The 14,109-nt window shown below is 37.8% G+C and overlaps 1 protein-coding gene across 1 annotated transcript; it reads right to left on the bottom strand.

The window, feature by feature from the left end:
- Window positions 1–1,528: 1,528 nt before the first annotated feature.
- On the bottom strand, window positions 1,529–13,615 carry LOC140243139 (probable inactive peptidyl-prolyl cis-trans isomerase-like 6). The gene is made up of 8 exons (XM_072322866.1): window positions 13,500–13,615; window positions 11,714–11,876; window positions 10,797–10,918; window positions 10,302–10,364; window positions 9,247–9,400; window positions 8,757–8,813; window positions 6,161–6,296; window positions 1,529–5,292 (listed from the first exon to the last, which is right to left on the bottom strand). The coding sequence occupies exons 1-8, from the start codon at window positions 13,587–13,589 to the stop codon at window positions 5,175–5,177; spliced, it is 903 nt and encodes a 300-aa protein (XP_072178967.1). The 5' UTR covers window positions 13,590–13,615; the 3' UTR covers window positions 1,529–5,174.
- Window positions 13,616–14,109: the final 494 nt, after the last annotated feature.

Here is a 14,109-nt window from a genome sequence, read left to right as displayed (position 1 = left end):
TTTTAACACACCTTGTAAAGTGAGTACATGTAGATCTACCTGGTAGTTTGATGCATGTAGATGAATCTAGATGCATTACCTTGGTACGCAAACATATGTAAAAGCTACCATATTGTAACAACCCCAAACTTTGTGCGACTCAACTGGCCATTCCAAACTCTGTCACACCTAGTTGAGATGAAGGCAGAAGAGTTGTATTAAACATCATAAATTGTATGATGTCAATATCCAATAAAGAAAAAGAAAAAGAAAAACAAACAAACAAACACGTTTCTGTGGATACTGCATATACATTATTTCATAGTGAGGAGAAAATAAAAAGATCAGTTGAGCCCTTTTCTGTTCATATAGAACTGTTTTATTTGGTAATAGATTTTCAAAAATTTGTTTTGAAGTTTCAAATGGCAACATATCTTGGAATATAAGAATTCCCATTTCTTTCTCAAAGTGGTTAATTTTGTTAGAATATTTCTCTGATTTAAAAATAATTAGTGTCCCCTCACCTCCAGTGGGCTCGACAATAATAATGCATGTATACGTAACTTTTGCATAAAATCCACTATTAGAGTGCTCAACAAGGCGCATGCATTACCTCGGTCACTGGATATGTTATTTCCAACCAGCACTGACGGTGCTCACTCTTCACTCACTCGGGAGCATTCCAGCCAGTTGCAGCCATTTTCATGGAATACAGGCATGCAGAATGCTGATCAAAAGACACAAACATTGTCATCCTGTAACATACCAATTTATACTGGGTATTTAGAACTGGTTTGATGTCATCTTTCTCCCCAGCACAAATAGAGGCATTCAAAAGTGCCACTTTCATTGTGATGAGAGAATTTCTGCAGCAAGTTTACCCAAAGAATAGACGAGGTATATGTGTACTACCTATTGCTATACCCAATTTTTCATTTTTACATTTAAACTTAAAGTGGTTTGCAAAAATCCAAATGCGTATACTGTGAAATCTAGAAACATTTTTGGCATAAAACTTTTGCGAGTTGTAGCCATAAAACTTTCATAAATTGGTGACTGGCATTCAATACATTGTGTACAGACAAAAAATTTTTACATGCATTCAGATTTCACAAATCTTGGCACCTCACAAACATTACAAAAATTTCATGCGTGCATATATTTCTGGCTTTTCAGTATACTTTACATATGATATTCTTAAACTTTGGCATGTTTTGTTCATTTCAGCCTCAGTTATAAAACAGATTTTGTATACACAATTTTGATATGAAGTACCATGTATAGTTAGTTTACTATATGCAGATAATATTAAGGACTTCATCTTTGACTTTTTGGTGACATGATGAAGACGATTAGGGTTTATACTGAAGATATATATTTTTTTTTTGTGTGTGTGTGTTTTTAATATGTGTTTTTATTCAAGTGTAGTCTTCTGCAGTTTGCTAAGGGCACTTCGAAGAGAAGATGCTTTCAAAGTTCCTATGGCTTGAACAAAAAGCAAGGCATACGGTACATGCAAAATGACCGAGAAATGTCAAAACAACAGTAATTTCAAAGTCCTTAAAATTTATTTTCACATTTCTGTTTAGCACATGAAAATATATACAGTGTGATTGATATATACAATAATATATACATCGCAATATTAATTTACTCTGTTGCATGAAAATAGCTGAGCACCAATGCTATGAAATTCACTGGTGGAATATGTCAATATATACAACATCAAACAATATGACAACACAAAATATTAATGCTCCTTACATTGAGTCCACTTACGCAAATTATTTCACTGCATATCGATATAGTGTTCTTACAGGGGAGTGCTGTTTCAAAAAGCTTGTACAAACCATATATTAAAGGGGATGGCTAGTAACTGATCAGTGAGAATCAGTGGGAATGCTGGGGGATGATAGTTCCAATCTTTGTGGGATTCATTTAAGAGTACATTATATATCTACGTTGTGTGAAAATTGTTTGCTTCACAAAGGTCTCATATTCAAGTACAAAGTAATGTGCAGTTTAATGCCCCATCACCGTACAGGCATGCTAACCTGGAAACATTAAACTGCACATTACTTGAATATGAGACCATTCTGAAGCAAATGATTTTCACACAACAATATATATACATGTATATAGTACTCTTAAATGAATCCCTCAAGGATTGGAACAATCATCCCCCAGCATTCCCACTGATTCCCACTGATCAGTTACTAGCCATCCCCTTTAAACATGAGAACATATAAACTTCCAAAATTTGTTTGTTTAGGACTTCATGCTTCAGGCACAATTGTCACACTTGCATGAAAATTTACACTCCACAAGATCCTAATTGACTCCAGAAGTATGATAAAAGGTGCTCTAATCTCCCACATTGATGATAAAGGAAAATACGAAGTACACAGGGTACAGGGCATGGCAATGGTCGGTGGAAAAGACGGGGGGGGGGGGGGGGGTGTTTCATAAAGCTGCTCTTAAAGTTATGAATCACTTTAAGAACGACTCGAACACATTCTGATGTGCTACTATACTTATCAGAATTTCAATAATTCAGCACAAGAACTGATCACCAGTCATTCCTAAATCGTTCGTAACTTTAAAGAACAGCTTGATGAAATCACCCCCCCCCCCCCCCAGCCACATGAAATTCTTGTCCTCTGCACCCTGTGGAGTTGAGCACACACAGGTATGGACAAACTGCACACAAGGCACCTTGCGCCAACTTGCACAAGCTGTAACAGCAGTTAAGTTCACAGTGCATGCATTCACCCAACCACTGCCAACACTTGACGATGGTGATCATACATCTCTGAATGTATAACCCATGAAACAGTCATAGTCATACTAGTGGCACCAGTATGTACACAGAAATGGACTGCTTTTGGGGTATAGTTGATGTTACTGCCCTGCCCGATGGCTCAACTAGATGCTGTGACCCGAGAAGCTCACTCCGAGGGCATAGCATGGAGTTGAGATTCCCAGGGGACAATGATATAAACAATGCCCCAAATAAAATTGTGTTTTATATTCAATAGAATTACCTGGTAGATTTAACTTTACTTGGTCAATTGCAAATGCGCTAGTCAGTTCACAAATTAGACACATTTGATTTGTATCCCTATCACATCAATCACCTCTTATTGCGCTAAGGAAACTTGAGTATTTTAATACAGTGCATGTATATACGCACTGTGTACATGCTAAAAGGAGGCAATTTGGGTAATATGGGACTGAAGGCAATAATGGAATTTTATGTCCCCAATTTCACATAATCAGAGGATTCATCAAATGGGATATGATTTATGATAAGTATCATTAAGAACACATTCCCTGTTTCACCAGTGTATCGTGATAATACTACCACTTGGCTAGGTGTGCATTCGTTGGTGATAAATGATCTCTACACTCACTTTCACACACTCAGATGCCGAGCATGGACTATACATACGCCCTTGGTTTCCTGATTTTTAATGACCGGACATAACTGCCCATGAAGTGCATTTTAATGAATGAGCTTGCCTTTTGAATCAGATTCAACTTGAGCAAGATCTGAGCAAATGAATTGTACTGATGATCACAAAAGCAAAATGCATTGAAGCCTAAGGACAAGATATTTAGTGTGACATTTCCCTTGCATTAAAAGAGGTCTTGTTTTATCAGATTGTTTTTTCAGCAGGGTTACTTTGTACAAATGAATAATGTCTAACCTGGTGCTACAAACTACCCAATAAGCTAGTAGATTTGCTTTTTACATTGATGTAAAGGACAGACTGAGCTTTCATGTGGTGTACAGCTTATACTTGTATGGACATGGAACCATTTGAAACAGATTTTAGATGTTTAGATAACTGATGTTATACAGTGCACTGTAGCATCAATTTCAGAGCTAGCATATTCTCCTCTTCATCCAATAAAGAGAAGCTCAAAATGTTGCCTTAACTGAATCCATGTAAATGAAACACATTGGTGGCACAATTCTCATTCAAAAACTCATAAAGGGGGTCAAACAGAGTGTAATCATCCAGAAAATGCACTAATTCAAAAAGCCACCTAAACCAATAAAATAATCCCCCCATGCAAGCTCAATCATGATCTGATGTTATTCATGCGAAAACTACCCATGTAACTTTTTGGCCTTTTTGTTGTGCAGGTCACTGTGATTCCAACTAAATATTACTGGTATTTGTGTGAACCTCAACAAGGAACTAAAGTAATATCAAAGTCACATGAAGTCGTTATTACTTGTTGACAATGACCCTATGTAACTCGCCTTCAGCGGAACAGTATTACTACAGCACCTGCAATTACGTTCAAGCATCTGTAAGGTAAAATGTGCATGTAGTCAATACAACACATTCTTCTGTGTGCCATAATAACAATAATGCATAGTTCTCTTTTAATACAATTGGTACCTGTGGTGCTTTGACAGAGTAGCACATTTTTTTTTTCTTTGTCAGCATGTGTATTTTCACCAAAAAGAGAGAATATTTTGGATACACCATGTTTTGTTTGCATGCACCAACAACAAAGAAGAATTAGATGTGGAGGAAGTGGCAGGATGAGAGAAAGAAAGAAAAAAGAAAAAGAAAAGCAAAAGGAGACAGGAAATCAACAGGTTATAGGTAATATCAATTCTACAGCATGCCTTGGGCAGTAATGTGCAACAACCCCACAAAAATATACATCTGAATACTGATTTCTGTACAGGTAATTAACTGATGAAAAAGTGAGGTATGTGATGATGCTCAATCTCATAAATACAATGAAATTTTAGCAGTTTGAATTGAAAAAAAAAAAAAAGGTCACTCAAGACAAAGTACAAACAAGCATGGTCGAACAAGTGCTGGGATTTACAGCACCCAAACAATTTCACATCTCTCTTTGCTTTACAGGAACATTGACTCAGGATATTAGCCGTTTGCTTGCCATGCTTACATTTATGATGCTAGTGGTCTTGGTGAAGTGAGCATTAAAACAAACATAGTGGAAAAGAGCAAAGTAAACAGTGCAACAGCTTGCCTCCTCCAACTTGTAATGACAACAATCACAAAGCACGGTTCTCTTGAATTCATTTCGTTCGTGCTTGCTGTGGTGGGGGTACGAGACAGGATTCAGAGACGGAAGCAAATATGCAATGTTCTTTGGAGAGGGGTCATCAGTTAGTTCCCACAATTAAAACAACATGTTCCTCATCAGTCCTCTGGAGTGAAGACCCCGCAGGCCACTATCTTGCATTCCTTCTTCGGCCTCTCGTTGTAAGTCGCCTGGGCCTCCAGAGTTCGCAGCACTTCCGTTCCCTCCACCACTTTCCTACAAAGGCGTAGAAACACAAGGTAAAGAAGAAGAACAGATGCGTCAAAAGAATCATTTCCTTGAATGCATCAGTAGCTGCCTTTTTTGCCTGCTTTTTTAAAACCTCTCTCGCAAACCCTTCACAAAAAAAAAAAAAAAAATAAGCTGTTTTAGTGATGTATTAAAAATTATTGCTTTAACCTTTTAGCAACTGACTACTAAAACTATCAAAAAGCGGACGGGCGATTTCGGGCGTTTTAGGGAGTAATAAGACGGGCAGTTTTGGGCGCTTCAGTTACTGATGGGTTAATTTTTCTCTCTGGACTGAGCAATTAAAAGTTATTTAACCTAACAATATCTATGATTGTGCACTTTCAACACATGGAATCTAGTTTTGGTGCATAAATGTTTTTGCTAAGTCAGGCCAGCTGTCTGGAAGAACCCTCTTACATAAGGACTTCTATACCTTTAACAAGGTACAGTGATGAAATGAGAGGTATATACATGTAGTATCGTAACCGAAAAAGTATTTTCCAGTGTGGGAATGTTTTCCAAAATTTCATGCTCTGCTGTACTAGCGCACACAGAAGAGCAGGCAAGTATAACTGTGAGATATTGAAGTACGTTCAGAAATACACTTATCTGCAGTTTTTTAGAAGCAAGTACACTTTATGAAAACTGAAGGAGCACAAAAGAAATTTGTAACAAAATTCTACTTGTGTAGGATATCATGACAACAGGCATGTCATGCATATGAGCACAAACACCTGCATTTGGCCATTTCACTGTTGTAGTAGATTGCCATACATTTGCATCATGAAATTCGTTGGGGCCCTGGCCTGGCTTGAAAAAGCGATCATCTTGACCAGTGTCCACCCACACTCACCCAAAGGCCACATATTTGGTGTCCATCCAGGGGGCGGGCTGACACGTGATGTAGAACTGCGATCCGTTTGTGTGTCTGCCTTGGTTGGCCATCCCGAGGATCCCTCGAGAGCTGTGCTTGACGGAAAAGTTCTCATCTGGCAAGAGAGATAAATGAAAGCTCTGTCCACTGAGAAACTGCAGCAGGCAATCAACCCATAAAATCATCACGTCAAAATATTGCACTGTGACACTAGAAGCAAGTTCAGTGCTCAACTTTCTACAGCCCATGCAATAAAAAATTTTATAGCTTGTGTTCTGGATGTATCAATCCATCTTTAAACATGGGTATTGTGAACAGTTACTGCACTTCAACAGTCATAACTTCCCATCGACTGTAGTCCATGTATACTCCTCGGTGAGGATACTGGAGTAGTTTTTACTCATACTGCCATAATCATTAGCAGATATAATATCATGCCCTGGGAACCTTCACCGGTCTCCAAGAGTGCGGATGAGATTATATTTCTGGTACGAGTGTACAAAATAACCCCCCCCCCCTCCCCTTCAGTATTAAAAGGTTTGTCCTCTCCAAACCAATCACAAACTACGGTATAAGCTGTTATTTTCGCAAATGATGTCACAGACATTTCTGAGAGATGCCATTTTCACAAATTGACACCAACAACAATTGTAAATGCTTGATTACCCTAGCGATTGCAAATATTGTCGTGTGTTGTTAAAGTTACAATCCAAGTGTGACTACGCTCGTAGAGTTGTGAAATTGTAAAAATTCAGAGTAAAAATAACAAGGAATTAGTAACAATTTACATGAAATCTGAGAAAACAAGAAAGTTATGAGCCTTCAAATATTCATTATAGTACAATTTCACTCTACTTTCAAATTGGCATAAAAATTAAACAAGTACATTCAAATCAAACAGACAGAATAGAAAAGTTTCATAAAAATGGCCCTAAAATAGAAAAGTTATGGAATGTCACAGTTTGAAAATGTAGATGAAATGATGACATCATTGCATCACAACTCTCTCATTGATCTTCACTAAATTTTCATTACTTATAAGAAATAAAAAAAAACAAACAAACAAACAAACTGGACCCTTCACATTAATTGATTGTTATGTTTACAGTATGTAAACTTATGAATGATTGCTTCCAGGGGAACCCAAAACTTGATTTTTTTTTCCACAGCTTCATTGATGTACATTGATGACATCAGGAATTTGCATTTTAGGGTTGCTACTAATACACTGTATCACTATTTGGAAAACACCTGCAAAAACGATTCCTAAACTTTCATTTTCTACGTCCAATTTTCCTGAAACTTCTACAATTCTGATCATCTGTTTTCACTCTGTAGATGGTGCATGAAATTCACTTTAAAGGGAAATTCTATCCTAATATCATGTTGCTTGGAAAACTTACAAATTTCCCAACAAAAGTTTTCTTCAGACCTGTTCTTGGAACATAATCACAGTGATATGCTTTTAGTTCTGTCTTAGTTCTTTACTTCTGTCTGTGTCCAAACATTTGAGAAAAATGAAAATTAGTGAAATTCTATGTACAAAACAAATGGGGAGGTGCTCAACACCTACTGTAAAAGTGGATATTTTTGCGCTACTAATTTTTTGTGCTTGGCCAGGTGAGAAGAGTTTTGTGTGTTTCTAATTCCTCAGAATCAAGACATCATCTACTGTATCATATGGCATGCAAAAATATTTGCGTGCTTTTATTTTCGCGCTAGATTCTGATTGTGCGAAATGTGCGAAAATTTCCTCTTTTACAGTATTTCTTACAAAGTTGCTTATTTACCTTATTCTCTAGACTTGTACAAAACTTTTTTTTTTTTCTCACCATGTCCATTTCCCCCAACATCTTAACTGATCAATCTAAGACTCTGACTTCTTTTTTTTTTTTCATATAAAGCAATGTTTACATCAGGATGGAATTTCCACAATAATGACAAGTGATGATAGCCATGTTGATTGATGAGATGTGCCATGATTTCCATCTTAATGCTGCTTTGATTTGTACATCAAAAGTCAACTAACAGTTGTTGTTGGTTTTTTTTTAAATTATTTCTCCTTAATTTGCTTGATGACACTGGCTTCCTTAAAGCATGGTTGCAGATGCTCATAATTGTACAATAGTCTTGAGGAGAGTCAAATAAAATGAATCATTGCAGGAGAAAGGGATGTAGTTGATGACTTTTCACGTTAAAAAGTTGCAATCCTCTGCAAGTTCAAACAATGATTTTATGAGTAGTAGAGCTATTCTGCAATGCCCACAGGACCTCACATTGTATGACTAATCCATAGTTGTCCTGGTTCTAACTTCCAAATGCAAATTTGACATTGCTATGAATTCTCTGCAAGTTTGACGTGATCATATAGGACTAAAGTGGTAGGGCTTTTGCAGTGTCCATATGGGGCCTTGTGTGGGATGAGTGATTTGTAGTTCCATAAACATCAAGATTTTCAAATGCTTGTCTGTCACTGCTCTAAAACACTGTGTACAGTTTGTTCAGTTTGCCGCTTTAATCTTGAGAAATAGGCCTACATCTCGTTACGGTCAATTTTCCTTTTGGGCAAACATACCTTCAAAGACTGGGCCATACACTGACTCTCCTCCGTCCCCTCTGCCGTACATAATATCTGTGAGATGACAAAAGGAAATTTCAAAAAATGCAAATGATGTTTACCAACACACACATGATACAAAGTTGCTGATGCCAAAGTTAAGCATCCTACACCATGATAAAAATTATGAAAACCAAAATACTTACAGGTAAGAATCTCTCATACTATGCCTTTTTCTCCATTTCAACTCACAGTAAACAGTAATGAAGCCAAGAAATAATCCAGAAAGCTAGATTTATAAGAAAAAAAATTCATTTGACAAAATTTGACTGAGAAAAACTCGAAAAGCAAACCAAGCAAATTCTATACAAGATATAACTATGAAGAATACATCTCAAAAAATCAAACCAATTAAAAAAAAAGAAGTAACAAACAAATTGGAAAAAGAAATCAACTCTCAGTTGCAAACTGCCTAAGACATTAGAAATTGAAATTGAACTGCACCGACCTCCACCCTGGATCCATCCATTGGGGACGATTCTGTGGAAGATGGAGTTCAGGTAGTGGTATTTCATCAGCGATTCGTCTGTCTTGTGTCCACGCTCTCCGGTGCAGAGCGCCTTGAAGTTCTCACATGTTTTGGGGCACCTGTCCGTGTAGAGCTGGTATGCACAGAAAGATGCAAATATGATTGTGCTTGGAAAAAACTTGCCTCTCAAATCCTATGGGTAGGAGGGATATATAAAAGCTGATATAAAGCAACATGGATTCTTCATTTGGATGCATCCTTTAACATGATGGCAAGTTCTATAATCACTATTCAAACTACACTTTTATGAATTAGGATTTGTTTTTTTCATTAGAGCAATTACATCAAACGAAACATTCCAAAAAATCTAGTACAAAGAATTCAATTTCTGCGCACTATATAATGCATGAAGTATCTGTAAATTTTTTAGTGGAGACAGCTATAAATCTATGGTTAAAAAAATAAAAATGATGTTTTTAATCCCTGTGTTACACCAGCATTCCATATAAAAACTTTACTCATAATGACATTTGTTCAGAGATTTCCATGTTTGTACCTACCAAATCAAGTTTTTCCTGACACATATCCAAATTTAGATGAGCAAGATATTTTTTCCCTTTCTTTTTCTTCTGATGTTGTCACACTGTATGTTGCAGGAAAGATTACCACGTATAATATCCTTCAAATCATGCTGACAATATTTGTCAGGATTCTGATAATTTTCATATCTCATGACACTTCAAAAATACGGATTTACTTCTCATATCATTCCTGGTGGCACTTGGTGATGAATATTTCAGATCTGGTGATCAAAAACTGCAAAGCTTATTAATACCCCCCCCCCTTTAATCTTCAGTTCAACATTAACAATGTGAAGAGCATAATTTTTAGCATTTACATATTTATCTAACATTTTTGCAATCTTGTTCGTCCAAAACAACAGAAATTACTCAGCCACAATCTGAGTCTGTGGTATACAAGAATTGCATTTTAGAACATCTGTAAGGGTAGAATAAATGTATTCTATTTCATACCTCAAACAGCAACCGACCAATCGGTTCACTATCAACGGCCACATCAAAGTACACAAAAGTATGCTGCAAAGAGAATGACACAAATTGGAAAGAGGTGAAGAAATATCAATCTTCATGTAGGTAATAAAACAAACAGAGCTTACAGAAAAGTACGAGGATTCCCTTTCAAATTTTGAGGGGGTTTTATAATGTAAGACCACTTGAACGTTCCAGACTTTTATACCTGGGACATGGGCAGGTAGAAAAACTTGTGTTAGATGAAAAATTGGGTCTTGAATACTGTCTTTTCAAAGTTTTCAAACCCTATAACAGGACTCAAACCTAACTTTTTTCTCTGGTGGCCTTTTAGGTCCACTGAAATCTTTGAATCTTAAATTTTAGTGGCCTGAAAACAAAACATAATCATATTTTACACAACATTATACCTCACAAACAACATTCATTTATACCCACTGAGTTACACACTGAGCTACACATTACTAATCCTCCCCTCACCTGAGTGGCAAGAATATGCTCCTTGTACGCCTCTTCAGCAATGGCAACATACAAAGGCATTGGCTTGAACTCTACATAGTCCCAGTGCTGTTCAGCCCACTGCTTGAAGGCCTTTGGGCCACCTGTTACACCAACATAAGAGTAAATGAGAACATTATTACCAGCAGCAGTATCAGTAACACTGACACATAGAGATGATACAAAGCCCATGGATGGCCAAAGGTCTGCAAATGGCACGACGAAAATCGCTTGTGGCTTATAAGAATGTTGATCATAGACATGCTCACAAACTATTGTGGGGGGGGGGGGGAGGGTGTAGCCTTTAGCATTCACCCTTGGGATGCACTGAGGTGACCACTTTTCTGTGCTCTACCTTTTGGGATGTCTATGTTGTTAAGCATTAAGAGCTCTCAGCTGGTTTCACTCCATGGTCTCAACAGCTGTTTACACCATTTTGAGTTAAACTATCAAGCCTTTTCCTGACCTGGAACTTGAAAAAACTCTTCTCATGAATACCATGCTATAAAATGCTCTCCAAAACAGTAACAGCCTACTCAACAAACTTGTTTGTTATGTACAACGTATGTTAAGAAAACTGGTCATTTGATCACACAATGAGACAGACAGTCAAAGATTAAAGCAATATTCATGAATTTACAGTAGGATTAAGCTGGCTGTGGAAATCCATTCATCGACATCTTGCTGACTGGCATAGGTAAAACTTAAAAGGGAAAAACCATGGTATGGGCAGACAAGGCCAGTCTAACTAAGTCATATTTCAGGAATGTTCAATGTAACTCCATAAATCACCCTAAATCTTTTCTTGCTTTTTTACAATATTTTAGTGCAAATGCTGTGCACCTCTTTCTCTTGTCTTGCTACAACACACTGAGATAGACAAAACATGCTGTAATTACCTAGAAATTCTCCATTGACATAGGCCATGGCCTTCTCCTCAAACACCCAGGTTTCATCTCGGAGAGCCTTCTTTTGTTCCTCCAAACAGAGCTCCCAATCAAACTCAAGCAGTGGTTGAATTTTGGGAGACAAAAACTTCTCTGTATTGGCCTGGTAGAGTTCCTACATGCAGGGGATGATGAGAAAGAGATACCAATCAAATAGAAACTACAATCTTTACAGTGAATTTGAGTTAGTTGAGTTTGTTACAGTTAAGCTGTATGATGATATGATCTGCATCCGCACCAAGGTTCAACTGTCTGCAAAATTGTGCTACGAGTATGAGACGAGGGCATAGGTTTCTTCATCATGCATGTGCATGTATGGTAAGTGTTCAACACACCGACCGGGTCCATATCAACCGACCACGCACTATAATGGCATTGCGCGTACAGAAAGAAAATGTACGCATGGGACTACGCGCAACGGTGTTCGATTCTTCACTGGGCTACGCTACCGAGTAAAATGAGGCGAAAACAAATAAGTATTCCCTCTAAATTAACGAAATTTAGCAAAATCGAATAAGATTTATCGTGTAACTACATATAACTAGGCCTACCTTTGCTGACTCGTTGTTAGATGTAGAGTATCCTTCCGTAATAAATTTGACGATTTTGACCGCAAAATTGTCACCGCCGCTTGTAGGATCGTGCACACACGTTACACATACACATGACATAATTATTTTGTCGCCCGCTACGACCGTACGAGTTGAAGCAGAAACGAGAAATGAATGTGAAAAAACAAACCGACTCATCTAATTTATTTCAATTACGATGAAAAGTTTCCCAATGAAAATCAATTCAAATTCATCAAACAGTCCTTCAAAAGTAATATCGAAGGATTCAAAATATTATATTCAAATATTATTGGGGAAAAAATGACGTCTGGAAAAAACAGCGGCCTGTCGAAAAAACGCATTTAAGTGCCCTTTATACGTGTTGCCAGGGTGGTCGGTTGAAATGAACAGGGCGACTGAGTGCGGAAAAAATGACACCCCACGCGTTCAAAGCCGCCATCTAGAGCGCGTACCTCAGATCACATTTTCAGTGCGCGCTTGTGAATCCGGAGTATTTTCTCCACACGTGAGTAAAATTTCAGGCAAATTGTGAGATTTTTCACGTTTCTATTGATAGAAAAACATTAGGTGGCCGGTATTATGAACACCCAACAAACTACGTAGCAGGCAGTAAATTTTGGACAGCGTACTTGTGCCGGAGTGGTTGTGAATTTTCTAATTCCAGACCAGTCTTATGGCATGCTGGTGGCTTGCATTAAGTTTACTGCCTACAGTGACAAGGCTGTTGAAGAGTGTATCTCGTCGATCACTTAGGATCATCACTTTGTTGTTAGAATTTTCTAACTGCACGCAAGTCGTTAGGCAGGCAGGGCGCTTCTAGTAGTATCTAGTACTAAATTACACTGCCACTGGTCTACTAGTACAGGCTAATACTAATAGTAATACAGCACCTCGAGGTTGGGTTAACGTACATAAATCCTGTACCTATATATCTATTCCTACTTCAACATAAATTTACTTGTTGTAAAAACGCGAAGATGTAAATTGTGTTGGGCCCAAAAATAATGCACTAGGGCCTACCATAACCCTGGCGGACTGAAACACAAATCACAATAGGTGGGACTACTGCGCGGCTAATCACTGCATCATTGTATCGTTGATTGTGTTGCGAAATACATTAATCAAACTTAGCTGATTCATGCAAAACCTTACTTTCATAATCATACCTGTGCACAGCATCTGGCCATATGAAATGTTTCGTCGGGCAATAGCCCTACGATTGTTAACTGGTACTGTACAACACCTTTCGGGGCCATCCTGGAATTTACGGAGCATTCGTTTTTCGCTTTGCACGTTGTCAACGTAACGCGCATGCGCACATGCAAGCTATCGAGACTGAAATACAGTACTAGCACAAGTAGCAGTAATGTTCATTGAGAAGAGGGAGGGAGTTTTGAGAGAGATTGAAGAGTTTGAGAGATAGACTCTATAATGCCGTGAGATAAGCAGAAGGAAAACTTCTGTATCAGAAGAAGGGGAATATACCCCCAAATATGTATGTAGATTCAGGAAATGCAGAAGTATTGGGGGAAATACATCAGAGAAGTTTGAAGAAAATCGGACTATATACGTTCTTATATAAGTTACCACCATGTGCCGTCGTTGTTGGATATGAACAACGTGGATATGAAAGATGCAAAAATACGTTGTGTCATCATGCAGCAGGGGAACAACAGAGACGGGCCCACAGAGACAATATTGAGACAGTTCTCAAAACTAAATGTTGGGTCCAAAACGAAAAAGGACGTTCAAGGTTCAGACATATCAGGATCTGAT

Source organism: Diadema setosum, chromosome 19, assembly GCF_964275005.1.
Source record: "Diadema setosum chromosome 19, eeDiaSeto1, whole genome shotgun sequence".
Classification (NCBI taxonomy): Eukaryota; Metazoa; Echinodermata; class Echinoidea; order Diadematoida; family Diadematidae; genus Diadema; species Diadema setosum.
Note: the sequence above shows the minus strand (reverse complement) of the source record. Positions and strands in the feature narration are given on the sequence as shown.

Excerpts from the sequence above, each read along its gene's own strand:
- LOC140243139 (XM_072322866.1), bottom strand. The coding sequence starts at position 13,589 with ATGGCCCCGAAAGGTGTTGTACAGTACCAGTTAACAATCGTAGGGCTA. Across the intron at positions 10,919-11,713 it reads TGTCAATGGAGAATTTCTAG|GTGGCCCAAAGGCCTTCAAG; the intron begins GTAATTACAGCA and ends TTGGTGTAACAG. Across the intron at positions 5,293-6,160 it reads ACCAAATATGTGGCCTTTGG|GAAAGTGGTGGAGGGAACGG; the intron begins GTGAGTGTGGGT and ends ACGCCTTTGTAG.